The sequence below is a fragment of the Acinonyx jubatus genome, chromosome D1 (assembly GCF_027475565.1).
Source record: "Acinonyx jubatus isolate Ajub_Pintada_27869175 chromosome D1, VMU_Ajub_asm_v1.0, whole genome shotgun sequence".
NCBI lineage: Eukaryota > Metazoa > Chordata > Mammalia > Carnivora > Felidae > Acinonyx > Acinonyx jubatus.
In genome coordinates this window covers 10,373,388-10,400,560 of record NC_069390.1, presented here as the reverse complement: position 1 = coordinate 10,400,560, position 27,173 = coordinate 10,373,388, and the positions used below count along the sequence as shown (strand labels likewise).

Sequence of the window (27,173 nt, the reverse complement as noted above, 5' to 3'; positions counted from 1 at the left end):
AATGAAAATCTAGTTGAGAAAGACAAACGCACGGACACCCGCGAGATCACAGAGCCGTGCTAGAGCCGGGCACCGTGGCCCGGTGAGGTCGCTCCCTGCGGGGCTTCCTGGAGCGAGCCCATCTCTGGGGAGGGACCCCGGAGAAGAGCACGCAGGGCGGGAGGGCGGAGGTAGCTGGCGGAGGAGTAACGGGGCAGTACCAGCAGTGGCGTGGGAGTCGCAGTGCCGGGCAAGCGGTCAGGCAGTGGGGACAGCGCCCCCACTTGGGAATACAAGCGTTACGAGGGACCCTTGAACAACGCAGCGGTTAGGGTACCAGCCCCCGGGGAGTTGAACATCCGTGTGTTAAGTCTGACTTCCGGGATTTAACTACTCACAGCCTGACCGAAGCTGACGCAGACGCGTCTTCATCATAGCGTATCGCAAATGCACACGTCCACGTATTGTATACCTTCCTCTGACCATGAAGTGAGCCATGGAAAACGGTAGTCGGAAGATTGTGAGAGAAAATACGCGTAGGGCACCGCACTGTGTTTACCGAAAAGAAGTCTGCGTGTGAAGGCACCTGCACCATTGGGGTCGTTAAACTAGGAGGAGGACGACGACGAGTGGGGGCAGGGGTGGCGGAAGCAAAGGCAGGAGAAGCAACGGCGATAGAACTGGCGGCGGCAGCAGAAGTGGAAGGAGTATCAGCGGCAGGAGCTGGAATGGAAGGAGTGCGGACAGGAGCAGAAATGGTGGCCGCAGGTGGTAGGAGCAGTGGGGGGGGTAGGAGTGCTGGGAGGGTAGGAGCACTACAGGTAGCCGGAGGAGGAGGAGGGGAGGAGGGAGAGGGGAGCGGGAGGAGGGGGAGGGGAGCGGGAGGGGGGGGGAGGGGAGCGGGAGGAGGGGGAGGGGAGCGGGAGGAGGGGGAGGGGAGCGGGAGGAGGGGGGGGAGGGGAGCGGGAGGAGGGGGGGAGGGGAGCGGGAGGAGGGGGGGAGGGGAGCGGGAGGAGGGGGGGGAGGGGAGCGGGAGGAGGGGGGGGAGGGGAGCGGGAGGAGGGGGGGGAGGGGAGCGGGAGGAGGGGGGGAGGGGAGCGGGAGGAGGGGGGAGGGGAGCGGGAGGAGGGGGGAGGGGAGCGGGAGGAGGGGGAGGGGAGCGGGAGGAGGGGGAGGGGGAGCGGGAGGAGGGGGAGGGGAGCAGGAGGAGGAAGGGAGAAGCTGTAGGGGGGGAGGGGAGCAGGAGGGGGGGAGGGGAGCAGGAGGGGGGGAGGGGAGCAGGAGGGGGGGAGGGGAGCAGGAGGAGGAAGGGAGAAGCTGTAGGAGGAGGGGAGCAGGAGGAGGGAGAGCAGCAGGAGGAGGGACAGCAGCAGGAGTGGTCACAGTTGAAGCGGCAGCACCAGACACCACATATGCAGTACGTATCCCGTGCACCCCCAGCTGACGATCTTTCGTCCATCCTAACTCACTTAAGCCTTACAACATCCCTGATAAGTACAGTATCCCCAGCTTATGAAGAAACCGGATCAGAGAGAAGTTAGCAATATGCCCAAGGGTCGCACCCTAGTGAGGGCAAGGCTGGGATTCGGCGCTCTCACCTCGTCCCCTGGACCCCAAAGGAAGAGGCCTGAAGCCGCAGGGGGATGCAGGGCAGCTGCTCAGATGGCGGGCAGCTAAGGGCAAGGCTGCTTCAAGAATAAAATGAGACAAAGTAAGTACGGCGTCCAGCACTCACTTGATACGAGTAGACAAGCTGGCAGGAAGGAAGTAACATCTCAGGACTTAAAACCCAAACGCGAGGCTCCCCGAGGCCAGGACAGTAGGGGTTAAGGCCCGGTTTTAGGGCAGTGGTCCGGAACTGACTGGGGGGGGCGGGGACTGCAGTCCCTCGGAGATCCTTCGAGATGTATTCCCAGCCCCACCCTGCTGAGAACTGCACCTGAGCACAGACCTAACACATGCTTCATACCATCGGAGCACGGCCAGTGTCCCCTCCTAACCCACGGATCCTCCAAGAACCTGTGTCTTCATCTCTGAAACAGTTTTCCTGGAAACAAAGCCAACCTAACCCTGCATATTAATATCTGGCCAGAAACCAACAGATAGCGCAGTGCTGGGCTAGCACCGTGGTCAAGCTCAGGCCCAGGATGCCCCCTGCCTTCCACCCATCCCCGCCTTCAACACCGCTGCTCTAACACCTGCAAACCACAGCTCTACACCTCCTCCTTTCGAGGTCTGTCCCGCCTCAGGAGAAGGGCTCGATGCTTCTTAACAAGGCATAGAATCCCACCCTCTTCAAACCCAAGATTGGAGTTACTTTGGCTAACGTTGCAAAACCTCTAGGTGTTCTGAGCGCCACCTCCTCTCTCCCCTCCTGGGAGTCTCCTGTAAGAACTAACCCAAGAGGCTGTGTGCTCGAAGATGCCCACGGCTGCGCTATGTGCGAACTACAGCTGTGGTGCATTCTCGAAAGGGGGGGTTCCGTGGACAATCTCTCACACACACACACATACTGTCCAAGTCAGATGAGCAAGCTGGGTTAAAAAGTTAAAGGGTTTCTTTTCTTGCAGTTTTCAAAGGTTTTACTGGCCAAGAAGCATCGGGACCCTCCAAAGGAGAAAACAGCATGCCCCAACTTTCTCGAACAGGGAACAGGGGCCCAGCAAAACACACATGGAGCTCTTGGGTGGCATCGACATGGACCCTGTGCTTCGACCCAGGCCCCCCGCCCCAGAACATATCCTCATCTACAGCCACGGACCCCCTCTTTCTCACCTCGTATTCCCTTACTGGCTCCCATCAGGTCACGGGACGGCTCTCATCCAGGGTCCAGAAGACCTCTCTGGGCCACCCCGGGTCACACACCCTGGCCTCCCTCCTGCCCCTCCCCGGGCCTTGTTCACTCCCCCTGGGAAACCTGGCCTCCCGGCAGCACCCTTCCCCTGCTTTTAGGTCCTAAGCAAGAAGACTGTAAGCCCTTAGAGGCCACCCAACCTTCAGTAGCAAGAATCCTACTCTCACCCCCTACAGCAGCCTTCACCTTCACTATCTGATCTTCCATGTTTATTTATGCTCTGGAGATCTCCCCTGGAATCAGCTCTACTTCAAACATTCAAAAGCCAGAGCTTGGAATGTCTGATTTAAGCCAGCCTGGGACAGGTTTCGCAGCCCCCACAGCGGAGGGAGTCCTTCCTGGATGCTCACAGTTCCTCACCAGCAAGAAAAGGCTGTTTCTCCCTCCCTTCTGGGCTGCTATGGAAGCCAGTCCCACAAAGAAAAGATGTGGCGGTGCCAGTGACAGGAGATCCTCTGAAACCCAAGGTCAAGGCCTGCAGGGGTATGAAAGAATCCTTCTGGCAAACGTGCTTCCTCCCCCTGACCGTCCCGGCTTAAGGCTCCTTTTACAGACACACACAGTAAGGTGCTAGGTTTATTGTTTTCTTTTTTTAATGAAACTAAATCACTGCTTACAAAAACCTGCAAGAGCCCTCATGCCCATCCCTTCACACGTCCCTTGGCTCAGCCTCTCCCCATCTCCCAGGAACTGGAACACTCCATGAACGCCATGAGGGGAGAGGCCCTGGGCTCCGACCCAAGCCTTCAGAGAGTGACAGTTCTACCTCCCGTGATCCTTCCTGTCAGGCCTGGAGGTTGCATGGATGAGGGTGGTCCCCGCCGCCGTGACTCTCAGGTCACCACCCGGACCAGAGTGAAATGATGTGAATGTCCCGCCCCAGAGACCCCCCCCCCTCCCCCGCTAGTCTCTCCCCTTCCTCCCCCCACCCCCCCACCCTAATTCTACCCCTCTACTGAGATGAGGCCCAGCTCCCAGATCAGAAGGGCCAGGGCCTACAGGCTGTAGAACTTGAGGCTCCTGTCCATGCCCGTTGAAGCGATGAACTTGGCGTGGTGCCCAAAGGCCACCCCTGTGGTCAGGCCGCTATGCTCTGAGGAGAGACGAGAGGCAAAGGTGAGAAGGCTTCTCCCCCTCGGATCTGAGTGCGGATCCTGATGATCTACTCCCAGTCTGTCCAGCCCTCCCTGGGTCAGTGCTCGCTACTTCCCAGTGGACTCATGCTGCCGAGAGCAGGGCGCTAGTCCAGCCTGCATAACATCCATCCCCAGGGCCTTACTCAGCGCCTGGCACACAGCGACAACTCAGGTTTTTGTTGTGGGGTGAGTGAACAGAGGAACGTCACTCCTCCTTGCCTGAGCTTTTGGGGCAACTGCAATTCTGCGCAGTTCAAGTCCTAGAACTGACTGGGAGCCGGCAGAGGGCGGGACAGACCAAGCAGACATGGTCTTGTTCTTCCACTTCTCACCACCTTATTTTTAAAAATTGGGCTGAGTTTTCAGTTCGGTTTAAAACCTCAGTGCTCAGCTGACTCGTATTTATTTATAGCATACATTTAGTTCCAACTCCTTGCTTATACTATAATCGGAACCGTCCGTTAGCTTGTCCTAGCTCAGGGGGTTCCGACTTAGGGAACCTGGGCCCCCGGCACAGGGCAGGGCTGTAGCAAGGGCAGAAGGGGCTGGGTGACGTGCCTTGCTGGATTGGGGTAGCTCAGGAGCATCAGAGCAAATTCCTTGAAGGCTTAGGACAACGCCTGGAGCCCCCACTACAGAGCCCAGGCTGTGCTTCCGGCCCACTGCTGCACCCCGCTCAACTCCGAAACACCGGAGCCCAACGAAGGGTTCCAGTTAGGCCTGGGCACCCCTGGAACACACACACCGAGCCGGGCTCAGGAGAACACGGGGGTGGGAGAAGCATCTTGGGTCTTGCTCACAACCTGCTAATGAGGATGAGAATTTCATCAACAAAGACAGCTAACAGCTGCCATTCACTCAGCACCCAAGTGTGCAGCAGGCACTCTGTCACCACGCAAGCCATTTCTGTGTCACCAGCTGGCACCATCTGCAAAGCAGTGCCAATGTGACCACTTTAAAAAATGAAAAAGCTACGGCTCTCAAAGAGGACGTCACGTGCCCAGGGCCATGCAACTATCAGGAGGTTAGTAGCCCTACTATCCGCAGTCTCAGCATTTTATGCTTTCCTTCTCTGACATTTACAATCGCAATTAAGTAGGGGCACCTGGGTGGCCTCAGTTGGTTGAAGCGTCCACTCCTGACTTCGGATCAGGTCATGATCTCACAGTGGTGGGATCGAGCCCCGTGTCGGACTCCATGCTAAGCGTGGAGCCTGCTAAGGATCCCCTCTCCTCGCGCTCTGCCCCTCCGCCGCTTGCACCCGCACAAGCGCTCTCTCCCCCAAAATAAATGAACTTCAGAAACCAATTGCAATCAAGTAATTATTTGTGAACTCATCCCACATCTACCCTCCTCAACTGACTGGAAATTCCATTAGTGCAAAGCTTGGATCTTAGTCACTGCTCCAATCCCACAGAAGACAAAGACACAATGCTGAACAATGGCAAATCCGAAACAACCGTGCCAAACACTGTTCTAGTTATTTATGCACATGTGTACGTGTGTAAGTACACAGCTATTTCATCTGTTTATACGTTTATGTGCATAAACATGACTTCATACATATATATCTATATATATATATAAAAACTCAGCTAAACCTCACACACTCACCGCACTGAGTATGCCCTGTTATCGTTCCCCAGAGAGACTAAGTAACTTGTCCAACGACGCACAGCTTGCAGGGGTAGAGCCAGCCTTTAAAGCCCAGCAGTCTGACTCCTGAGTGCAGTTTCTTAGCCACTAAACTCTATCGCCTCAGGAAGGGAGTAAAAGCTGCCTAGGCAAACTCAGGCCTACTCCCTGGAAATTCCTAACCTCGTGCTATTTACCCTCTTCCTTGTGGGCCAGGACACTCGGGAGACCTCAGGATCCCAGAGTCAGACCCTACCTGTGAAATGAAGGATCTCTGTCCACTGCTTGCAGATGTAGATCTGGACGTCTGTGCCCCCAAGGGCCAGGTAGGTACCACTCTGATCGAAGATCAGTGACTTCACCTGCCAGAACCAGGAGAGAGGTCACACGAGAACAGAAATTATGAGACAATTAGGGATGCGCAGAAGCAGTTTAGACTATTCACTGAAGAATCAACAAGTGAGGAGAGGCAACCGACAGAGCTGGGGAAGGGAGGGGGCGCACCTCAAAATTGTTATCCAGCTGCAGTGTCTTAAAGTTCTTAAGTTTGCGCAGATCCCAGAGCTTGACAGAGGAGTCATCAGCCGCTGTAGCCAGATAATAGCCATTCTCTGAGAAGGCAATGCTGGTGATGGGGCCCGAGTGGCCAGGGAAGTTGGCCACGTTGGTGCGCTCCTACAGGTGGAGGATGAGTGGTACAACGTCACCCACTGGTCACGACCCAGAGAAAATGGGGAGTTCGCCAGATGCCTACCTCTGAGCCATCCTCCACCGTCCTTTAGGGAAGGACAACTAACAGGAATCGCAGAGGTAGATGGCCCAGCCCAAGACCCCGGGCCACATCCATCACATCACACACAGGCACGCGCGCGCGCACGCACAGCCACCGTGTCTCTGCCCTTGGGACACCCAAGGGCCGGGTGCCACTGGCACTTATCACACCGCATAGTCACGAGCTCACACCCTGGGCCTCAGATGGAGGCTGCCATGTCCCACCTTCAAGTCCCAGATCTTGATCTGCGAGTCCATGGTGCCTGTTCCGAAGATGAGTCCATCAGGGTGGAACTGTGCACAGGTGAGAGCTGTGGGGGAGGGACAGGGAGCTGTGGTCAGAGCCCACGGGAGAGGCCAGCACAGCAAAAGGGGCCTCTCTTCACATTGTTCACCGTGCCCGGTACAACGCCTGGCACCCGGCCGGCACTGGTGGTAAATAAATCTTAAGAACAAAGGAGCAAATGATTAAGTAAAACACATAAATAAATGATAAGCAGCCAAAGAACAGACAGAGCCCAGTGCCTCTATGACAACTTACAGCAGCCAGAGGTCTCATCTGTCACCTTGGTGAGCACACGCCCTGTCTGGATGTCAGAGAAGGCCCAGTACTGAAAAAATAGAGACAGCGAGCCAGTAAGAAAGTGGGTGCCCAACAGGAAGGTGTTCCCTCCTCCCCGGATGTTCAAGCTTGGAGACCAGCAGGCCTCTGCAGGGTCTGGGCTGGGACCGCACCTGGTCATCAGAGGAGCTCAGGAGATAGTCCCCAGTGGCATGGAGGCTGAGGCCCGTCACTGCACTCTCATGGGCCCGAACAACCTGCACACAAGAGGCATTCGGGACCGACCAGATCCTGATAGTAGCATCTGGGGAGGCAGAAAACACCAGCTCCTAAAAGGAAAACCAAGAGGCAAAATATCAGAGGCAGAAGAGATCGACCCCAACAGTCTTACAAAAGGGGGGTGGGGATGGCCATGAGCCCAACAACTGCTTCTCTTTCAGGCCTGTCCTGCCCAGAACCATCCATCCAACTGGTGATGCATGAGAGCCAATGGTAAACGCCATTTAAAATGGTAACTCAAACAGCATTGGCCTAAAAGAGAAGGCTTCACTGTCTAGTGGTGAGAAGGGTAACTGTAGCAGAGAGCAATCTCCCACGCCCTGTTTCTAGTACCAGAGAGAGAAAGGTGACCGGTGCAACTGAGGAACTGAGTTTTTTTTATTTTAGTTTATTTCACTCTGTTCAAATAGACACATGTAGCTGGCTAATGGCTACGGTCAGGAACAGCGTACTTCTGAACAGCAGAGGGTCTGTGAGAGTCTGCAAGGGCCTATTTTGCTGCATCACAGACTCCAGGATTTCAAGAGCAAGTTAATCCTCAGAAAGATTTGGGGCAGAGAGAGAACTTCCACCGTGTACACGCACCAATTATTTGGGTTAGGACATTAAACACTATAAGGTAAAAACTACCATCTTTCATCGACAGGATTTCCTAAGAGAAACAACTTATCAACACCTGGCCGCAGGAAAGGAGTGCCTCCCATTTTAAAAACATTTAGTTTTATGAAAAATCCACAGTATTCACCTATTTCTAATTTCCTTAAGGGACAAGGAAGAGGCTAATTGGGAAGCACAGACCCAGCCACAATCCTACAGTCTTAGACCCAAACCGTCCCAGACCTAAAGACTCCAATCCCACAATGTCACTAATCTGGTCTGAAGGCTGCCTGTACCCTCTAAACCAGCAACTCCATCAATTTTAGCCCGCACCATGTTCAACGGTTGATGTCAAGTTCCCCCCGACCCCGCAGGACCATGGGAATGCGGACGCACCTGTCCTTCCCAGATACGTTAAGATTTTGCTCAGCTTTGTTTTCCATAGTTTGTACTATAAACACTACAGGACTTTCTTCCTTTTCCTAACACGCCACGTGCCTATGAGTCTGCTTGTTCCAGCTCTCATTTCCTCCCTTTCCCTGGGCTGAAGGCCACTGCTTTAGGGGCTTCTGCACAGAGGACAGGGCGACCCACGGCTGTAAACAAAGGCCTTGAAGGGCCCACTCTGGAGGCTCAGTGCTCCTCCTCGGGCCCACTTCACTTCACAAGGACACGGCACGGCGCTGGGTGACTGGGTCTGCAACCCTAAACCACTGAAACCAGGGTGCAGGAATGAGGGACCCAGGGTGACTGGCAGGACCCTTTACCTGGGAAGGGTGGAACACCACACTGGTGACTTTCTTGGTATGGCCTTTGAGGGTGGCCAGGATTTGCTCAGAACTCTTGTCGAAGACGACAACATTTTTATCCGCCCCTCCTGGAAAGGACCCAAATGAGATCCAACAGTGAGTCATGCCCACTCGCACCCCTCGGCTGAAGACGGTACTTTTGCAACCCCAGGCCCATGCAGAGGACAGGAGCGTGCCCCTACCCTGCCGCCCGCCCCGCCTCGGCCCGCGGGGCCAGACCGGCTCTCACCAGTGAGGATCTTGTTGGTGTCGGCAGGGCAGAGGTCCAGGGCGAGGATCCCAGGAATGCTGGCACTGTGCAAGCCCTGAGCGGAGGGCGCGACACCAAACCCAGTCACGGCCGAACCGAGGCCAGCCACGAAGCCACGCAACGCCCCCACTTCCACCCCGGGCCCAGGGGAACAAGAGTGACTTCTGTTCCTTACCCGCTGCGCTTGGCCTTCTGCCTGGAGGCGGCACGTCCCTCGCCGCACTACTGGGAAAGCCAGCCCCGGGCAAGAAGACAAGCCCTGGGACGCAGTGGCCGGGGCCCCCAGGCAGCTCTACAGCCCCCCCGCCCCCCCACGCTGGCCCGCCCACCCCAGCAACAGCTGCAACACCCCGCCTCCCAGTTAGCGGGGACCTGGCCACTCACCACGTGGGATGCCACCTGCCGGTATTTGCTCAGCTCCTCCGGCTTCACCAGCTCCTCAGGCACAGTCTTCCCTCTCTGAGAAAAAGGAAAAGCGCCCCCCACAAAAGCAGCAGTGAGTGCAGGATTCGGCGAGCCCCCTTTCCCCTGAGGCGTCAGCCGCCTCCACCGGCCAGCCCTCTCCTGGCTCTGGAGGACTCACCTTCTTACGCTCCGTGGTCAGCACGGTGGCCTTGTCTTGGAGCTGGGGAAGAGAGGGGAAGAGGCGCAACGTGAGACCAAGCACTCTGCCAGGCCAGCGGCACGCCGGATGTTGGTCACATCTAGGCCTTCACAAGTGGCACCCACACCTGCGATCTGCCGAGTTCTGTGCTAAAGGCTCACGTGCGTTACCTCCGCTTACTCTTCCCCCCAACCTGATGAGGGGGTGCGGATGACCTTACTTCACGCGGGAGGACACTGAGCCTCAGGGGAGTGAGGTCACTTGCCCAAGGCCTCAGAGGGGACAAACGGCTGAGTGAGCACCTGAGCCAGCAGTGCAGGGCTCCCAGACCCAGTTCACACGTGTGCACCAGGAGGTTGCAAGCTGAGCAGGGAAAGTGCTCGGACAAGACACAAACGAGCAGCTCCGACAAAAGGAGAGGCCGTGAGTACGACAGAGGCGCTGGCCCTGGAATCGGGCCCGCTCGGCCTCTTGGGAGCCTGCCTTTGAATCCGAGCCTCAGGTTCTCCATCTGTCCTGTCTCCCTCGAAAACGTGTAACAAAGCGTTCTACGACCTGCAAAGAACCCTGATAACAGTAAGAGCTCCAACCTGCACTACCAGTAACTACAATCTTGTAAATTCCACGAGCCTAGAAAATAGACACCGTTTACTCTCGGTCTGGAAGGGAAACGGGACATGGAGTCGGTTGAGTCGGCCCAAGGTCCTGGGCTCGTCAGCGGTGACCTCAGAGCACGAACGCAGGCAGTGCGGGCCGAGCCCGCGCTCAGCACCACTCTGCCGAGCCACACACGGAGCGGTGTTTCTAGTCACACCGCACTCAAGGCGGACGGCCGGGTGGGGGGGACCGAGGGCTGACCCATCCCCACCAAGTGACCTCCAGCAACTCACCTTCTGGATAATCTCGGGGGTCATTCCCACCAACTCGCCCAAATCCATCGGCTCGCCTGCACCCTGAAGACAAGAGAGGTAGAGGTGAGGAGGGCACAGAACGCCAAAGACTCCTGCAGGAGAGCCGCGCGAGACCCCACACACCAGGGGCTGCTGACGGGCGGGGAGGGGTGGACACTCACCGCGACACTCGGCTGCGAGCTCGGCACGGCCTGGGGCACGATGAGACCGGCCTGGGGTTTCAGGGTAGCCAGAGCTGGGAGAGAAGAACACGTTAGAAACGGGGGATTACAAAGCAGGACCGGCCCAGAGGGGGGAGTGGTGGGGCGGAGGCTGCACCTTCTCGGGCAGCAGTAACTTCCTTGGTGAGACGGGCAATGACACGGCAGGCGGCGTCGTGCTGGTAGAGCGCGTGGGACAGCTCCTGGCGGGTCGTCTGCAGCTGCTGGCGCAGAGTGAAGCTGTGCAGCATGACTGCATCCTGGGGGGAGGGACACGCCACCGTGAGGGGTGGGGAGGGTCAGGGAGCACCCAGCAGGAGAGGCCAGGTTAGGAGGACACGGCCTCCTCCGTCCACGGCCGGGACCGTGCGTGCGCTGGCAGCCGCTCCGGAGCTCCTGCCCCACGCCAACACGGGGCGCCGAGAGGAGTGGCAGCCGGCCCTCTCCCACCCCCGTCTCCACTGATTTACTGGCAAATCTCAGTGCCACGCGGCCGCCCCCCACCCCGTGTCGGGGTAATAATGCCACTGCCGACATTTAGGACTGCCCTCATTGTGTCGGGTGCCGTGCAAGATGGTCACTCAAGACGTATTCATTCCTTCATCTTGCAGAGCACCTACTACGTACCAGGTGCTGCTCCTGGCGCTGCGGATACACCCACAAATGAGACAAGTCCGTGATGTCACGAGGGTGACACTCTAACCTTATTCTAATTCTCCCCGAACCCGGAGAGATCGGCCCAAGTTCTTGTCACGGTCAGGAAACCCAGCACTCACATCGGAGCGAGGTGCCCAAGGACACGTGGCAAGTGAGCAAGGGAGCTAAACCTGGACCCCGGACCTGTGCAACTTCGACAACCGGCCGCCGCCTCCTCCATGATCGTCCTGCCCCTCCAAACAAAACACGAGGCTCCGTCCTTCCCACCCGAGTCCTAGTGCCGTGGTCCACCCTCCTCAAGTAGGGAGCCGTTGGTTCCCTTCCAGGGACTCACCCACTCATCCTGCAAGGCTTTCAGGATGGCTGGGATGCTGGTGGCGGAGGGAGGCTTGGGCCGGATGGGGTGAGCAACTGCCAAGAGAGGGAGAGCGGATGCGAAGAACCGTAAGGCGGGGACTCTTCCTCTCCCCGTCCCCCCCCTTCCCCTTCAGCCTGCGTGAACAGAGCACTATCTCCCTCTCTGGGGGCCAGCGCCACCTCCCACCCTGTCAAGCTTGGAGTTACAACAGCCCCGGACGGAGGCCAGCAGCCGGGCACCTTTGATGTCGATGAGCTGCTCCTCGGACAGGGGCTGGTTGTTGATGGGGTCTGTGCCATTCTCCGCAATATACTTCTCAATGAGCCGCCGCTCATAAACATGATTAGAGACAGGGGACACGCATGGGTGCTCGGGCACTTCATTGGAGACTGTGGAGAAAAGGCAGGCAGTGAGCTTGGGGTGGTGAAAGGGACCTTGGGACAAGGGGATGCCTCACAGGCCACTGGCCCCAACAAAACATGTCCCCACACTCAACAGAAAGCAGGACGTGACAACCAGTTTTGTAGCACCCCCGTATCTGTACGGCTACACGACTAGCTTCTCCATCGCTCTCCTGACAGGCAGTCAACAAATGATTCTGCGCGACTACGATGTGTCACGCACCTACAGAGCAGTCGATAATCCCCACCCATTTCCGTTTGGAGCAAAGATGCTTCGGCACCCATTATGCTCTATGACACAGATACAGACGGCCACTCAAATCTCTACCTAGAGCCTCGGTGGATTAATAGACAAAGAAATCACACAGCAACGTGACAAGCGTTATAACAAGAAGAAATATTTACGTGGTGTTTATCAGGTGCCACGCATGACTGTAAACACGTTCCATTGATTAACTCATCCTCACAACCCCCAACAGAGGTATCATTTACATGCCGGCCCCAGTAGACGATGCACCCCTTGAGGATAGGGATTATGGCTGGTCTCTGACTTCCAGTACAATGCAGATGCCCAGCAGGCACCCAGTAAACATCTCGTGTAAACATCTAAAGGAAGGATGGTGCTGGGAATGAGGGTGGGGGGTGGGGGGGGGAACCTTCCGCAAGACAGAGAGGGGACAACCAACGAGAAAACACTCTGCAAGCTGCAATTTCTTCAATATGAAAGATTCCTTTTTCTAGCCCTCATTTCCCTTCCTCCCTGTTTTTGGATTAATGGAGGGGTTCCGAGAAGAGCAGGGCGGGGAGGAGGGGGGCGCGGCTGGAGAGCTGGAAGCAAACAGAGAAAGGGATGATCTCGTAACCTGACGGAACAATGAGAATGCAAAACGGATGCGCGCCGCATTAAAATACCAAAAGCAAAGGCTGCGCAAGGCATGAAAAAGGCATGGATTCAGGGGGCAGAGAAACTAGCCCCACCGCCCATGCGACACTCTCCTTGAGCCTTGCATCCTCATCTGTAAAACCCGGATCGTCACATCTGTTCTGGAGAATTCTTGTGAGAATAAAATGAGATCACAGACTTGGAAGCGGGGCGTAGACCAAAAGGCTTTATAAATGTGCGTTGCGTTTGGTGGCCGTGCAGCCTGAGGCTGGGAGCCAGGGGCCTGGATTCCAGCCCTGTCACTGCCTCCAACTCACTCTGTGACCTTCGCAAATTGCAGAATCTCTGACTACCCGCGCGGGACCTCCGGCGTCAGCCCGTGCAAATGAATGCCCTCTTTCTACAGATGAGGAAACTGAGGCCCAGAGCCTGCGCCAGATCACAAAGCCAATCGGGAAGGGAGGTCCTGCACAAGCCCGATTCCTACACCACAGCTGTCTCCCTGCACCAAGCTCCCTCCATCCAGGCCTCAGTTCACTGCGTAAACGAGGTGGCTGGCCTCAGTGACGTCTGCGACAATAAACTTGAGGCGTTATGTAAACTGTGAAGCGCTGCGCAAATGCACCCCACGCTGAGGAGGAGGAGGACCCCCGCGCTGACAAGCCGCCGCCCTGCCCCCCGGGAGCCCTGCTGTCGCCTCCGCCCCGACCCCGGCACCGCAGCGGCCCGCAGCTCCTCCCGCTCCGCGCTCCGGCCCCCTGCGACCCGCGATCGGCCGCAGCCGACACTCACTCGAGCAGATCAGGGACATGGCGCCGTCGCTGCGCTCCGAGGCGCCTGGCACCGGGCTCCGGGATTCGCTTCTGCGCCGCCGCGGGCCGCTTCCGGTCCCCCGCTGTTTCCGGGACGCTCCGCGGCTGGCGGGGAGCGGCCCCGCCGAGCGATGCTCGCGTAGAGCTTCACGTGGGGCTGCGGCCGGTCGCGCGCCTCAGCCTCCAGCACCTAACGGAAACTGCCCTTTCCCACAATGCAGCCGGGCAGGAAAGGGCCCGCCAGGGAATACTCGGCCATTTCCGGACAGGCTCGGCTCCTTCCGTAAAGCGCTCCCGGGGGCGGACACGAAGTCAGAACTACATTTCCCACAATGCAGTGGGAATTTAAAGCCAATGCGAGGAACGAGGTTTTGTCGAGACCGGCGCTGCGCTGGTCCGTGGGACCGTCGTCTTGCAAATTTCTTAGCGTATGAGAATTTCCTGACGAACTTGTTAAAATGCATATTCCCGGGGTCTGCCTTAGACAGTATGTATTTTCAGGGCGTACTCCACGTGATTCAGAGGCAGGTGTATCTAGGACTGCCCTTTGAAAGTCACTGCTAGGTGACCGGGGAAGAAAGCGCGGATACAGAGGGATAGAGAAACTAGCACTGGCTAAGAAATGGTTCTGGTCCTGCCCCTACTGCCAATTCGCGCTGTGATCTTGGGCAAGTCATTACCTTTTCTTCCCCTTTCCTGCACGACTTAGCTAGGCTGGAAGAGCTCAGATCTGTCGGTTCTAAGTGGATACCTGTAAGATAAGATTAAGGAATCATGTACAGAACACGTGGTGTGGACTATAAGGGATCCAGACAAAGCAGGACAGACGGGTGTGATCAGTGAAGTCTTCTTGGCTGAAGAGGTGTGAATGAGCTGGATTTTGACAGGTAGGCAATATTCAAATAGAAGAGAGCAGAGGGCATCCCAAGAGGAGGAAGAGCATGCACATAGGCTTGGAGAGAAGCACGGCTGCAGGTATATAGGGCAGTAAGGCATAGTGGTCAAGAGCATGGACTCTGAAGCCAGCCTGTGGGTGCTCTAATCCCAGCTCACCCAGCTAGCAAACTGTATGACATTCTCTCCTTAATTTCCTCATCTGTAAAATAACAAAGGTTGAACTAACTCACAGGGTTGTTGTGAGGAGTTAATATTAAAAAGTGCTTTGTACTTTGACACATAATAAGTATGATACACGCGCTCATGTCTGTTATCATTATCCCTGAAGCCAAGCAAGATTGTCCAAACCACCATTATCTCTCCCTTGCAGCAGTAAAATAGCATCCTAATTGGTCTTGTTTCCAGCCTAGCCTCCTTCTAATCCACTTTTTATAGAACAGCCAGTGATCCCCTTTCCATGAAAAATCTATTTCTGCTATTCCTCAGGCTTTTCATTCATTCAACAAATATTGATTGGGTGCCTCCGTGCCAGACTCTGCTCTGGTAACTGGAGATACAAATGGTGATGGCGAACAAGGTTTCTGCTGTCTTGGAGCTTACGTTCTTTGGGGGAGGGGGGTGGCATAGACAATCAACTCTAAGAAGAAAATTCCAGAGAGTGGTAAGGGCCAAGAATAACACAAATCAGAGAAAGACGGATGGGAAGTGGTGTGGATGGGAGAGATGGGCTGCATTACGAGGGGTATTCAGGGAGGGCATGTCTGAGGAGGTGACATTTTTGCTGAGACCTGAATGAGGGAGAGTATTCCTGGCAGAGAAAACTGGCCCCCAAGTCCTGTACCATCTAGCCCCTACTGACCTCCACCACCTGATCTTCTCTCCAGCTTCCCTTTCAAGTCCTCAAACTTACTCCCTCTGGCTGGTTTCACTACTTGTGCCTGGCACACCTCCCTCCTCTCTCCTCCCCTCCTATTGCCTCCAAAGGAAACTTCAATCTCATTTTAAATGGCACTTCCTCTGGAGCCTTTTTCTTGACCCTTGACTCAAGTTTAGTCCCCCACAGTACCCTGTAATTCTCCAAGCTATTCTGGTAGCTATCATCACTTACTTATATCATTGTTTACAAGTATCTGTTTGATATCTGTGTTCTCCACTAGACGGCAAATGCTGTGATATCAGGAACCGTCATTGTTCTGGTCACCGTTGTTCCTCAGAGTCTAACACAGCCCCTGACACACAGCAGGAACTTCATAACTGTCCTTGGTTGAATGACAGGCTGCCCGTCAAGCCTAGCATCCTGCATCTTTGGATGTGGTAGGAAATAAAATGGATCCTTTCAGGCAGGGCCTTGAACCAGAGGCAGTTAGACTTGAGGCTGGCAGCTGACCAGCAGCTGAGCTGCAGAGTGATAACTACACTTCCAAAAGATTCCTCTGGACGACACTTACTGGACGGGTTGGAGGAGGACAGACTGGAGAAAGAGAGAGCCAGTAACGATCCTTACTGAGTGCCTACCGTGTGCCAGGAAGGCACACTACTAGGTCTTAGAGATACCACTGTGAGCAGAGGCAGAGCTATCCCTATATTGGAGAACTTACGGCTGTAGCTGAAGAATGGAGAAAACAGGGAATCCTTTCAAGCCTTGTGAATTTCAAAGGCTAGAAAGGATATAGGGAAATTGATTTTGGAGTATTACAGATAAGAACTTGATCCCAGATTCCTCCCCACTCCCCCCAATCTCCACCTCCCACAAAGGAGGTAAAGATCCCCTAGGCAGGGAAGGAAGGAAGACATAGTTAAAAAAAAAAAAAAGAAAGAAAGAAAGAAAGAAAAGAAGGGGGGTATATATACATAGCTGTAGGTGGATCCTGGAGAAAGGAACTCTATACACCCTAGGCCATGGCTGTTGCTACTTGGGAATTAAAGGGACATATTGGCCAACAACCCAGAAAAGCTCCATTTCCCAGGTAGATGTAGTGGCAGCCTGTGTGGAAAAGTAACAGAAAAGCAGGTAAGACAATGCAGTTAACTGACAGTGAGGATTAGATGACTGCCCCTACCCTCCGCCCCCACACTTTGGCCCCATGTGAATTTTCCAGTGTGTACACTCTGAAGACTAAGGGTGGGAAGAACTGAGATTATTTCTTCTTCTTTTTTTATGTTTATTATTTTTGAGAGAGAGAGGGAGACAGAGTGCGTGTTGGGGAGGAACACAGACACAAAGAGACCCCAAACCCAAAGCAGGCTCCAGGCTCTGAGCTGTCAGCACAGAGCCCAATGCGGGGCTCGAACTCACCAACCTGAAGTAGGACGCTTAACTGACTGAGCCACCCAGGCACCTGTCTGAGATTATTTCTACTGCTCAGATAGAAAAGGTTTGAAAAGAAAGTGACTTGTCATAGGGGGCGGGGGGGAAGTTACATTTTTTAAATGTTTATTTTTGAGAGAGAGAGAGAGAGAGAGCGAGAGCCGGGTAGGAGCAGAGAGAGAGGGAGAGAATCTAAAGCAGGCTCCACGCTCTGAGGTGTCAGCACAGAGCTGACATGGGGCTCAAACCCCTGAAATGCAAGATCGTGACCTGAGCCAAAGTTGGACACTTAACCAACTGAGCCACCCAGGTGCCCCAAAATGTTACATTTCTTGCACAGGAGTCTGGGAGATTGGCAGTCCTTACAGATCAGAAACATCTCACAAGCAAATGTAAAATTGCAACTGTTAGAAAAGCTACAAGGTGAGGCCCAGGGTGCTGCTAGAGTCTGTTCTGGAAGAGACCCTTAGCTGATGCAGGGAGTAATGAGGGTCCAGAGGAAGATGGCTGCACACCCCACCGTGAAGTGAAATGGTATTTTAGAACTTCTAGGACTGGATAGTAAAGTTGAAACAGCTGAGGTCAAGAGGGATGAAGAAAAAAGTGCCTAGAATCACAAACCAGCCAAATCTTGCTTTTGTGTGTGTGGAAATGGGGTCTGGAAGTTGGCTCCTTTCCTTCTCTATAACTGAATGAACATTCGAGAGCCATCAGCAGGGTTCGGGTGCATAATTGCTCTCAGAGGGGGCGGACGCATCTTTCCAGAGCTGGTACCTCTTACTGCTCCCCTAATACCTTTTTCCTTTGTGCCTTTTTAGCGCGAAAGTTCCTCAAAAAGACCAGGTGCCTCTTGGTTAGAACTACATTTCCCACAATGCCCGGGAGGTACTGGGTAGGTTGAAACTACGTGGACCGAAATGCTGAGGGCTTGAAGAGACGGCCCGGCTTCGACTCCGAATTTCAAAGATTCAGTTTACTTACTGCACAGCTCAGATATAGCCGCTTCTTCCCCCTTTCCTGCCAGAAACTTCCGTTCCCAGCTCGAACTTCTGATCCCACTCTTTTTTGGTGGGAATGCTCGGTGGGGGTGGCCAGTGGGGGGGAGAAACGTGATCAAGAGGGTAGGGCGCATGCGCCCACGGCACGGTGTTTGGGCGGGGAGGGGGACCGGCAGGTCCCCGGGCTCCTCCCGCCTTGCGCGTGCGCAGACGATAAACCAACGCCCCGGAGTTGAGGCGCGGGTTTGGTGGCGCGTTTTAGCGAAGTCGCACGTGAAGGGCAGTAGTGGCCGGAGCCCGGTGAGTGCCAGTCGAGACCGGGGCTCGGGGACAGAACGCGGGACGGGGAGGCGGCAGCCTCTGCAGGTGGGAGCAGGGCGGAGTCGCGAGGCCTGGCGGACACGGGTGGGGAGGGGTCCGACGGCCCCCAGCGGGGGAAACAAACGGGGGATCCGAATCCTCGTTGCTATGCAACAGGGGGCGTCGTTACTAGGTAACAGGGGAGGCACGCGTTTCCGGGGTGAAGAGGGTTCGGAGCGCTGCTCAGAGGTCCGGCAGGGGCGGGGCGGCTGTCAGGCTGGGGTAGGAGGCTAGCGCTGCGCCGGTCGCCCCCGCCCCACGACCCAGCTTCCCGCGGCCTCGCTTTGAGCCCCTTGGGGTATCCCGAGCCCCTTGGGGTACCTCGAACCCCTGGGCCGCGCCGCGTCCCTTGCCAGCGACGCCACCCAGCAGGGCTTGGCAGGGGACTTGCTGTTCGAAATAGCACATGCGACTGACACCCTGTCTGGGGGGAGGCTGGGCCCTGGGGAGGAGGCTGCCCCTTTGCCTGTCGCCCTGCCCCCAAACAGTTGCTGGGCAGCAGCTGCCAGGGGTTTAGCGGGGGCTGCCCCCACCTGCCGGGACGCTGACTTCATTTTCCTCAGTGGCAGCTTCGCCCGGTCAAGGAGCTTCCTTTCGACGCAGCTGTGCTGCTCCGGCGGCCGCTGCGTATTTGGATCAACTTTAAAATAAGCCTCTTCTCCCCGCTTCTCCCTTGCTACCTTGGCGAGTTTCTAATATTCATTTAACAAGCATCCATTAGTCCTCGTTCTGCGCTAGGCACTGGGGATTCCAAAAAAAGTGAAGTTCAGCCGGAGGCGCGGGAAGTCTAATGGGGGAGGCCGGCATGTAAACCTGCTGAATTATGCTACAATGTAATGAGCGGTGTTATTGGCAGTTTGTGAACGGCAACATTCCTACTGACGCTTAAGGTTTAGAAAGTTCTTGCAGAAACACGTAATAATTCTTAAGCCTGCTTAACCCCATTTGACACTGAGGAGACTGAAACTCAGGTTAAGTCATAGGCATAAGGCGGTGGCTTCTAGTTTGTGGCAGAATGGAGCCTGGGAGGGAAGTCTAGGTTCCTACGCGCACTGCCACACTTTAGAGACTTTGCCTAGAATAGACTTTTTCCTTTGCTGCTGATCATTTCTGGCAGCTGTCTGGTTATGCATCAGAAATCCTCAAGGGGCTCTACAAACAAAATCCTGAGCCCCTATTTGGGAGCGTCTAAGATGGCCCCGATTGGGACAGACATCCTTGCTTGAACAGGCTCCACAGACTTTTCTGCTGGGCGACCAGAGCCGAGAGCCACTGCTCCACTGGGGCAGCTCTGAGCAGTGATGGGGGAAATCAGGGCCAGCAGAGGGCACTAAGTCAGCTGCCCCTCCTGCCACGTAGTGATTCATGGTGGGAAAGCTATCCTGAGGAAGGAGCCTTGGCAGGGGGTGTATGGACTGCCCCACCCTGCCCTCTTGGCAAACCACAGCTAAACATATAGTGCTTTCTCACTACCATAGTTAAGTGGAGCAGTTTCCCCAGCTGAGCCGGGTTCTTTTGGCCCTGCCCGAGCCATCTTCCAGGTACCTGGACAGAAGTGGCAGGGCTGGCCCCAATCTTTTGCTGTCCTCATACCTCTTGGTACAAAACCATGTGCCGCAGGTGGGTCAGCTCCTGGCGGGACTCTGCATATCCTCTCACTTTGAGCTCATTCATACTTGGTGGAACTCTTAAGTGCCTTGAGGGCCCTGTGTTTCTGAGGCAGCACAGGGGTTGGAACAAGCAGAAGGGCGAGATTTAGATCCTGGGTTCCGGAGGCAAGTCTCACCCAGTTCAGCCGTGTGAGCTTGAACAACTCCCCTGACCTCTCTAAGCCATAGTTTTCTGAGTAAAATGTAGAATAGCAGTACCTTGTAAGATTGTTGGAAGAGTTCAGTGAGATAGCGAAGTAACAGGCATTTTGTAAATTATAAAGCACCACACACGTGCAAGAAATAAACGTCTATGCTTAACATCATTCACATACACACTGAACTGGGGCAGATGGCTGCTTGTATGTGTGAATATGAACACACACACACACACACACACACACAATTTGTTGAGTGCCACCATTTGAGGCCAGACACTGCAGGAGGTGAATATGTTTAAGACCTACTTCCTCTCAGAGCTCAAGGCTGCTCCGGCTCTTGACTGCCATGGTTTCTCTTTATGAAAAGTATTTGGTTGGGCTGCAGTGAGGAGGTGTGATGACAGTGAGTCTGGTTCTTGCTGCGCAGAAAGAACCTGGAAGAAATGAGAAGGGATCCTGTTAAATAAAACAATTTGAAGAAACGGACCAGCGAATGATCTTCAGTCTCATCTGCAAAGGGCACCCTCTAGAATCCTGTTAGATTTGGTTTTTGGTGCACTTCAGAAGGTCAGCTGGGGAGCCAGTGATGGCCTCACTGTGGAGGGTTTATTCCAAGGTCCCCCAGCTCCTGTTGACTGAGGCAGATGTCTGCTTGAAAGTCGAGGCTGGCACAGAATGCAGGAGGCCACTATGGGGGGAGCAGCTCACATCACCCTGACCTTCTAGAACTGAGGAGACGACATCTGATCCCTCCTGGTGGAGGTCCTTGGATATAGGATCCAACCTAAGATAGCAACCCTGCTCTTTAAGTCCCCAGTGTGGTTATGACCCAGATAGCTCAGGAACTGACCTGTGCTTCCCTCCTGTCTGACCACTGGCAGGCAGGAACCATCTGGTTCTTGATTTCTGCCAAAGAGGGGAGAAGAGTAAAAGCCTTCCCAGCCTGAGGCCGCTCCACATGAATGCATGTTTTTGCAGCCCTGCTTGATTCCACAGACCTCAAGAGGAACTCAGGGCAGGTGTTTCTGGGCCAGAAAGTGCCCCGGATAGGATATTTTTATAACTCTTTCTTGGACTCTTCTCCTTTCTACAAAGTAAGAATCCCTCTCCACCCTGATGGCTCTGATTTCTGGGTAACTCCCAGAGTGATCTGGTAACCTGCAAAAACTTCAAACGCCTGGCTGCTCCTACATCAGGGGCATGGCTTAGCCTCTGATCATTGGGTCTGAATCACGGAAACTCCCTGGAGCTACAGGTTCATTTCTGACCCTGGGAGAGAACAGGGGATTTGCTGGTGCTGTTTGACATTTCTCAAGCACAGTGGTAAATAGCGAACTTGCAAACATTTTTTTTGGCTGGTCCACACCTGCTTCAATGAATCTGTGCTTGTTGGGTCTTAACTTGCCTGTGGCATCATATTACAGATGAGCTCAGAGTACAAAACACAAAGTGGGTAAGTGAATTGTCACCAGGAGTCATTCACGGAGATGATTGCTAGATGCCAAGTTTATTTTAGCCCATGAATAATCTATTGTGTGACTCTCCAAATCCCTTTTTTTTTTTTTTTTTTTTTTTTTTGAGTGAGCGAGCGAGTACTCTTGAGTGAGCAGGGGAGAGGCAGAGGGAGAGGGAGAGAGAGAATCTTAAGCAGGCTCCATGCCCAGCACAGAGCCCAACTCGGGATCTATCTCACGACTGTGAGATCATGACCTGAGCCGAAATCAAGAGACGCTTAACTGACTGAGCCATCCAGGCGCCCCCTAAATCACTTTTGAAACTGACTTCAGAGATGATACGGCAGGGCAGTATGTGTGAGGGGTCTGATATCGGACGCACCTGGGTTCAAATCCTGGCTCCTCCCCCCCCTTATTGCTTATCCTACCTCAGTTTCCTCTTCAGTAAAATGGAGAACAGTAACAATGCCTACCTGATGGTGGCGATTGTATGAGATAGGGGGCACATGGTTAGCTTTTTATTAATAATATCTTTCCCTAAAGGCTGTGCTCTAACTCTTTGCCTACATTGGGGGCTGGGGAGTTGATTGAGGTCATTCTGTGTCAGTGGGTCTCAGCTCTGCACAGCGAGATTACCCGGGGAGCTTTTGCAGGTTCAAGCCTAAACCACTCCCAGACAGTGACACCAGAAAGTCTGAACTTGGGACAGAGGCATCAACAGTTTGTGAAGCTCCCCGGTGGCTCCAAAGAGCAGCCACAGTTGAGATCCACGGTGTTAACCTTCTCTCCCAAATAAGTGTGCGATTTGGAAGCAGAAGCCTGGCTTCAAACCCTGACCTTTCTACTTAGCCCAGTGACCTGGGGCAGTGCCTAACCCCTGAGTCTGTTCTTCTCATCTGTTACCAGTAGGAGGTTAATACCACCTCCTGTGATGGTCCTGCAGGGCAGGAGGCATATATGCAGTTTTCTCTTGCTTGAGCACATACCTGAGCGCTTCTCTTTACATCTTTACACGGCAGGAATCTTATTTATGTGCTATTTCCTAAGTTGTTTTTTATGTCTGCTTGATCTTAAGTAGATGATAACCTCCCTGGGGACAAAGCCTTATATTTGTTTTATGCCCGTAACACCTAAGACCTAGAGACGGGCCTTCAGATTTTTAGAACTGGAACAATCCTAGATCTAGTCTCCCCTGAGGCGTTGGAGACTACTTGCCGGTTAACGAACGAACGTGCAAGGGGTAAAGAATGTGAAAGAGGAACCGGTGAATCAAAAGGTCGTGCTCAGCTGAGGTTAAAAGGCCCGCTTCTGCCTTTCTCGGCTAACAGGGTGGGGGTAGAGGAGGGCATTCGGGGGGTGTCCGTGCCCGTTCTGGCGTTCCGCTCACCCTGTGCTGCTCTCCCAACAGACCCAGCCATGGCAGGCCCACCGCGGGGCAAGCATGTGTTCAAAGTCATCCTGACGGTCCTGGTGGCCCTCATCCTCCTCCACTCGGCATCATCCCAGTCCCACGCAGACTTCGTGCCACCAGGCCAGCAGAAGAGGGAGGCCCCGGTTGACCTCTTGAGCCAGATAGGTCGATCTGTGCGGGGAACGCTGGAGGCCTGGCTCGGGCCAGAGACCATTCACCTGGTTTCAGAGGTAAGGAAGGTGCTTCCTGCTGTGACTACACACACCGAAGAAAGACAAAGGAGGAGACGTTCATGGCCACCCCGTCTTGGGTCCACATCCTCTCTGTGTCATAATCCCTGCTGCAGAGAGCCCCACATTGTACAAGATGCAGCCAGAGAGTTCCCGCTTTTTCGCAATCCCATTGTTCGATTCCTACCCTAGGGCCTGTAGCTCTCCTGAAATTTCCCTTATTCCTGCCCTCTCTTGTCAGAAAGACTAGGAAACAGGCCAGTCCTTATAAACCCATGTCACTGGATGACGACAGAGTCTGACTTTGGTCTAAATCTGACCTAAAGTCTTAAATTGGCAAAATGTCAAGACCTGAAAATTCCTTCCCCTCTAGAGGTAGAGGTGGGCCTGACTCAGGGGCTTAAGACAGAGCTGTCTTTGCCAGCTAATGACATCCTAGGTATGGCATCACATGCTTTTGATAGGTCATTCTAAACACTTGAGATGATCATTTATAAAATCCATAATCTAGTAGACCTGAGGGACTCCTCCTTCGTTGAAACATCCTAGCCCTTCACAGATGTTGCTTCCACGACTTCATGATTCTGTGGAAGGACCCCAGTTCTACAGGGTGACAACTATAGAGATTTGATGACCACCCCCCCCCCATACACACACACATTCACCTACTACCATCACCAAAATATTCTAGCAAATCGGTTGAATTAGGGCCCAGATGTCCTGAGTTCCAGTTTTGGAAGGAGACACGGCCTGCTGTCCAGGCTTGGTTCGCAAACCTCTGGCTGAGAGGGAGGTGAGGGACGTCCCTCCTGGCCTTGCCTGCGCAGTGGTTGGAGGCTTAAAGGAGAAGGGCATGATTGATTATAAGCTTATCTCCTTGCCCTGCTCTTTCCACAGACCTTGTCTCAGGTGATGTGGGCCATCTCATCAGCCATCTCGGTGGCCTTCTTCGCGCTGTCTGGGACTGCTGCGCAGCTGCTGAATGCCTTGGGGCTAGATGGTGAGTGGCAGAGTACTGGTTTGGTCCCCTGGAGCTTAGCCTGTCACCTCCTATTTGCGGGAGCTTATCTTTGCAGGGCGCAGACTTCTCCCCAGGTGCTTAACCCCTGCCAGGTGTCGCCAGAGGCAAACATAAGAGCAGGCTAACGGTTGCCCCTACTTACCAGGTGTTTGCTTCCTGTCTGGCTAAGCCATAGTATCTCATTTAATTGTTACCCGCGGCCCAGAGCATCACTCCCATTTTGCAGATGAACCGGGTTTCAGGCGAGGGAAGTAATCTGCCCCCAGCCAGCAGGAACAGGAGCTGACTGACATTCAAGCTCCTACCTTTGTGACCCTGTGGGGAAGGATTTTTCCTTTGCAGGGAGTTTTAGCTCCTTTTTTGGTTCTCCCCCCACCCTATGCCCTCACCACTCCAGATTGGCTGATTCTGTGGTTCTCCCTCTTCCAGGAGATCACCTCACCCAGGGCCTGAAGCTCAGCCCCAGCCAGGTGCAGACCTTCCTGCTGTGGGGAGCAGGGGCCCTAGTTGTCTATTGGCTTCTGTCCCTGCTCCTTGGCTTGGTGTTGGCCTTGCTGGGGCGGATCCTGTGGGGCCTGAAGCTTGTCCTCTTCCTGGCCGGCTTTGTGGCCCTGGTGAGGTCAGTGCCCGACCCTTCCACCCGGGCCTTGCTCCTCCTGGCCTTGCTGACCCTCTACGCCTTGCTGAGCCGGCTCACTGGCACCCGGGCCTCAGGGGCCCAACTGGAGGCCAAGGTTCGAGGCCTGGAGCGCCAGGTGGAAGAGCTGCGCTGGCGACAGAGGCGGGCGGCCAAGGGGCCCCGGGGTGTGGAGGAGGAGTGAGGGGGTGCCAGGACAAGGCTGCCTGCGTCGTCCTCGTCGTACCAAAGAGCTGCACTGCTTCTGGATCGCACAGCCCTCCTTCCAGTACCCTGCCCCTTTCCTGCCCCGTCTCTGAACTGTCAGAACCTTCCTGTCTTCACCGGACGCCGCACCCCCGGCTGAGAAGGAGGAAGACCATTCCCCATGCGGGTCCCCGGGGACCCTGCCTTCGGAGGTTCTCTGTCTGGGATTGGGTTCTCTGTCTGTCTCTTAACCCTTTTGCTGCTCCCAGCCTGCCTCAGTCGGGGCAGGTTGGAACGGCCTCCCCGTGGCTTGTGCGTCTGCTCTCAGTGAACATCACTGCCCCTGGTCTCCTGTGACTCAGCTGGCTCCCCTCCGCTGCTGCCTTGCCTTCCTCCTGATGCTCTCCTAGCTCCTCCTTTGCCAAGTCCCCAGGCTTCCTTCCTCGTGTGTCTCCTTCCGGCCCTGCGCTCCACCCAAACCACAGTCCCTCCAGGCATGCTCTTCATTGCCTAGCTCTGGGGAAGAGGCAGGGCATGTGGGACCTGAGGGGAAGGCAAGGGGGAAGTTCCCACCCGGGGCTGGGAGCAAGGATGTACATGGAGTCTGTTCTAAGTGCCTTAATCCGAGCCAGCAGGGCCCTTTGCCTGCCCGCCACTGTACTGTATGTAGGAAAGTGCACTGTGGCTGCTTTGTGTCAAGAAGAGAGTTTTCCCTCTCAGATTCTTGATTCCCCTTCAGCCAAAGCAAAAGGTGACTGCTTCATAGGCTTGTGCCTGCAAGTTGGACCCTGCGGTGGCCATCAGATCCCCTGTGGGGATTCCAGAGACACTGGAGGAGAGAGGAGGACTCACCTGTCTCCACAGCTCCAGATGGTTCTCCACCCCTCCCTCTCCCTCCACTCCTGCCACTAAGGACTTGCTGATCAGGGTCCACCCTGGTGGCCCCGGAGGCGTGCGGAGCAGACGCACTAGAGCCGCACATCAGGGCCCCTTCCCATCACAAGCTCTGAGAGGGACAGCGTGAGCCTGCCACCCGAGCCCTCTCCTCCAGGGCTCTCATTCTTCCTCTCTGAGGTTCCGGGGGAGGTGGGTGTCCTCCGCCAGGCCCAGCACGTGATGTGAAGAATGAATTAAACTCCCAGTTCTTAACTGTTAAGGTTTGATGTGGAATCACCGCTGCAGTGAGATATATTTTTATCAGCGCTTGGTTGGTTTTAAATAAAATGCACGCTATTTTATTATCTTGTTCCATATAAAATGTATTTACTCAAAGTCTGGATTGCTTTCATTTCTCCCTCGGGCTAAATCCTTTCCTGTAGAGCCGCTCCGTGTTCTTGACTTGTCCCTGCAGGGGCAGTGTGAAGCTGGTAGAGAAGGAGGGAGGGAGGGGAGGGGGGCAAAACAGAATTGTTAGTACTGGGTACCCTTCCTTCGTGGACCATTCCTTCCTGAGGAAGGCATGCGCCCTTTACAAAACTTCCGGGAACTGACCAACGGGTGGAATAGCGTGGATGTGGGGGAGGGCCATGAAGATACCCCTTCCCCCATTGAGTGTAAGAATAGGAAAGGCTGGTGGGCTGGCAGCCAGGAGATTTGCCTGTCCTCCCTCCTCCCCTCATCAGATGGGATTTTCCTGCACTATGGTTCTCAACCTGGCCTATGTTAGATCAGTTGTTTTGTAGAGGGTTACAGGCATGTCGTTTCTGCCCCCCCCCCCCCCCCCCCCGCCCAGTTTCTTAAACTGCCCGGGAGATGCTAATGTGCAGCAGCCAGGTGCTCTGGTCTGGACCTCTCCTAACTGCCTGGCAGGCAAGGCTGGGCCAGGAGGCCAGGACCTGGGAGGAAGGACTTCCCTCAGGAGCAGAGGGGCCCTCGCCCTTCCTGAGGCCCACAGACCCCTCCCAGAGCTGGGGCTAGGCAGGAAACTCCAGCTGTCCGCCCCTGAGAACTTCTTCCACAGGAGTGGTCCAGGGCTCTAGCAGCGAAGGCCCAGGTGATGGTCACCTGGGCCTTGTTGGCCCCTCTCTCCCCCTTTCCACCCTTGCAGCTCAGTTCCGCACATCCCTGAATTCCTGATTCAGGTGTGGATGCCTCTACAGGTGAGTTGCTTGTGGGGCGGGCGTGAGGCAGAGGAAGTGGCCGTTTCCCCCACGGGCAGGAGCT

At 55.0% G+C, this 27,173-nt stretch overlaps 2 protein-coding genes across 3 annotated transcripts; one reads left to right on the top strand and one right to left on the bottom strand.

Moving 5' to 3' along the window:
* Nucleotides 1–3,408: 3,408 nt before the first annotated feature.
* On the bottom strand, nucleotides 3,409–13,925 carry PRPF19 (pre-mRNA processing factor 19). Its single transcript, XM_027045205.2, has 16 exons — nucleotides 13,679–13,925; nucleotides 11,842–11,991; nucleotides 11,579–11,655; nucleotides 10,706–10,847; nucleotides 10,549–10,622; nucleotides 10,367–10,429; nucleotides 9,456–9,497; nucleotides 9,257–9,331; nucleotides 8,852–8,927; nucleotides 8,581–8,690; nucleotides 7,111–7,266; nucleotides 6,917–6,986; nucleotides 6,601–6,686; nucleotides 6,109–6,279; nucleotides 5,861–5,966; nucleotides 3,409–3,926 (listed from the first exon to the last, which is right to left on the bottom strand). The coding sequence occupies exons 1-16, from the start codon at nucleotides 13,695–13,697 to the stop codon at nucleotides 3,829–3,831; spliced, it is 1,515 nt and encodes a 504-aa protein (XP_026901006.1). The 5' UTR covers nucleotides 13,698–13,925; the 3' UTR covers nucleotides 3,409–3,828.
* A 4,116-nt stretch (nucleotides 13,926–18,041) lies between these two features.
* TMEM109 (transmembrane protein 109) lies at nucleotides 18,042–26,283 on the top strand. 2 transcript variants are annotated; one of them, XM_015075435.3, is made up of 4 exons: nucleotides 18,042–18,201; nucleotides 22,934–23,166; nucleotides 24,064–24,166; nucleotides 24,617–26,283. In XM_015075435.3, the coding sequence occupies exons 2-4, from the start codon at nucleotides 22,942–22,944 to the stop codon at nucleotides 25,006–25,008; spliced, it is 720 nt and encodes a 239-aa protein (XP_014930921.1). In that variant the 5' UTR covers nucleotides 18,042–18,201; nucleotides 22,934–22,941; the 3' UTR covers nucleotides 25,009–26,283. The 2 variants fall into 2 exon arrangements, with proteins under 2 accessions (XP_014930921.1, XP_026901593.1); XM_027045792.2 differs by having other exon boundaries at nucleotides 18,120–18,267.
* Nucleotides 26,284–27,173: the final 890 nt, after the last annotated feature.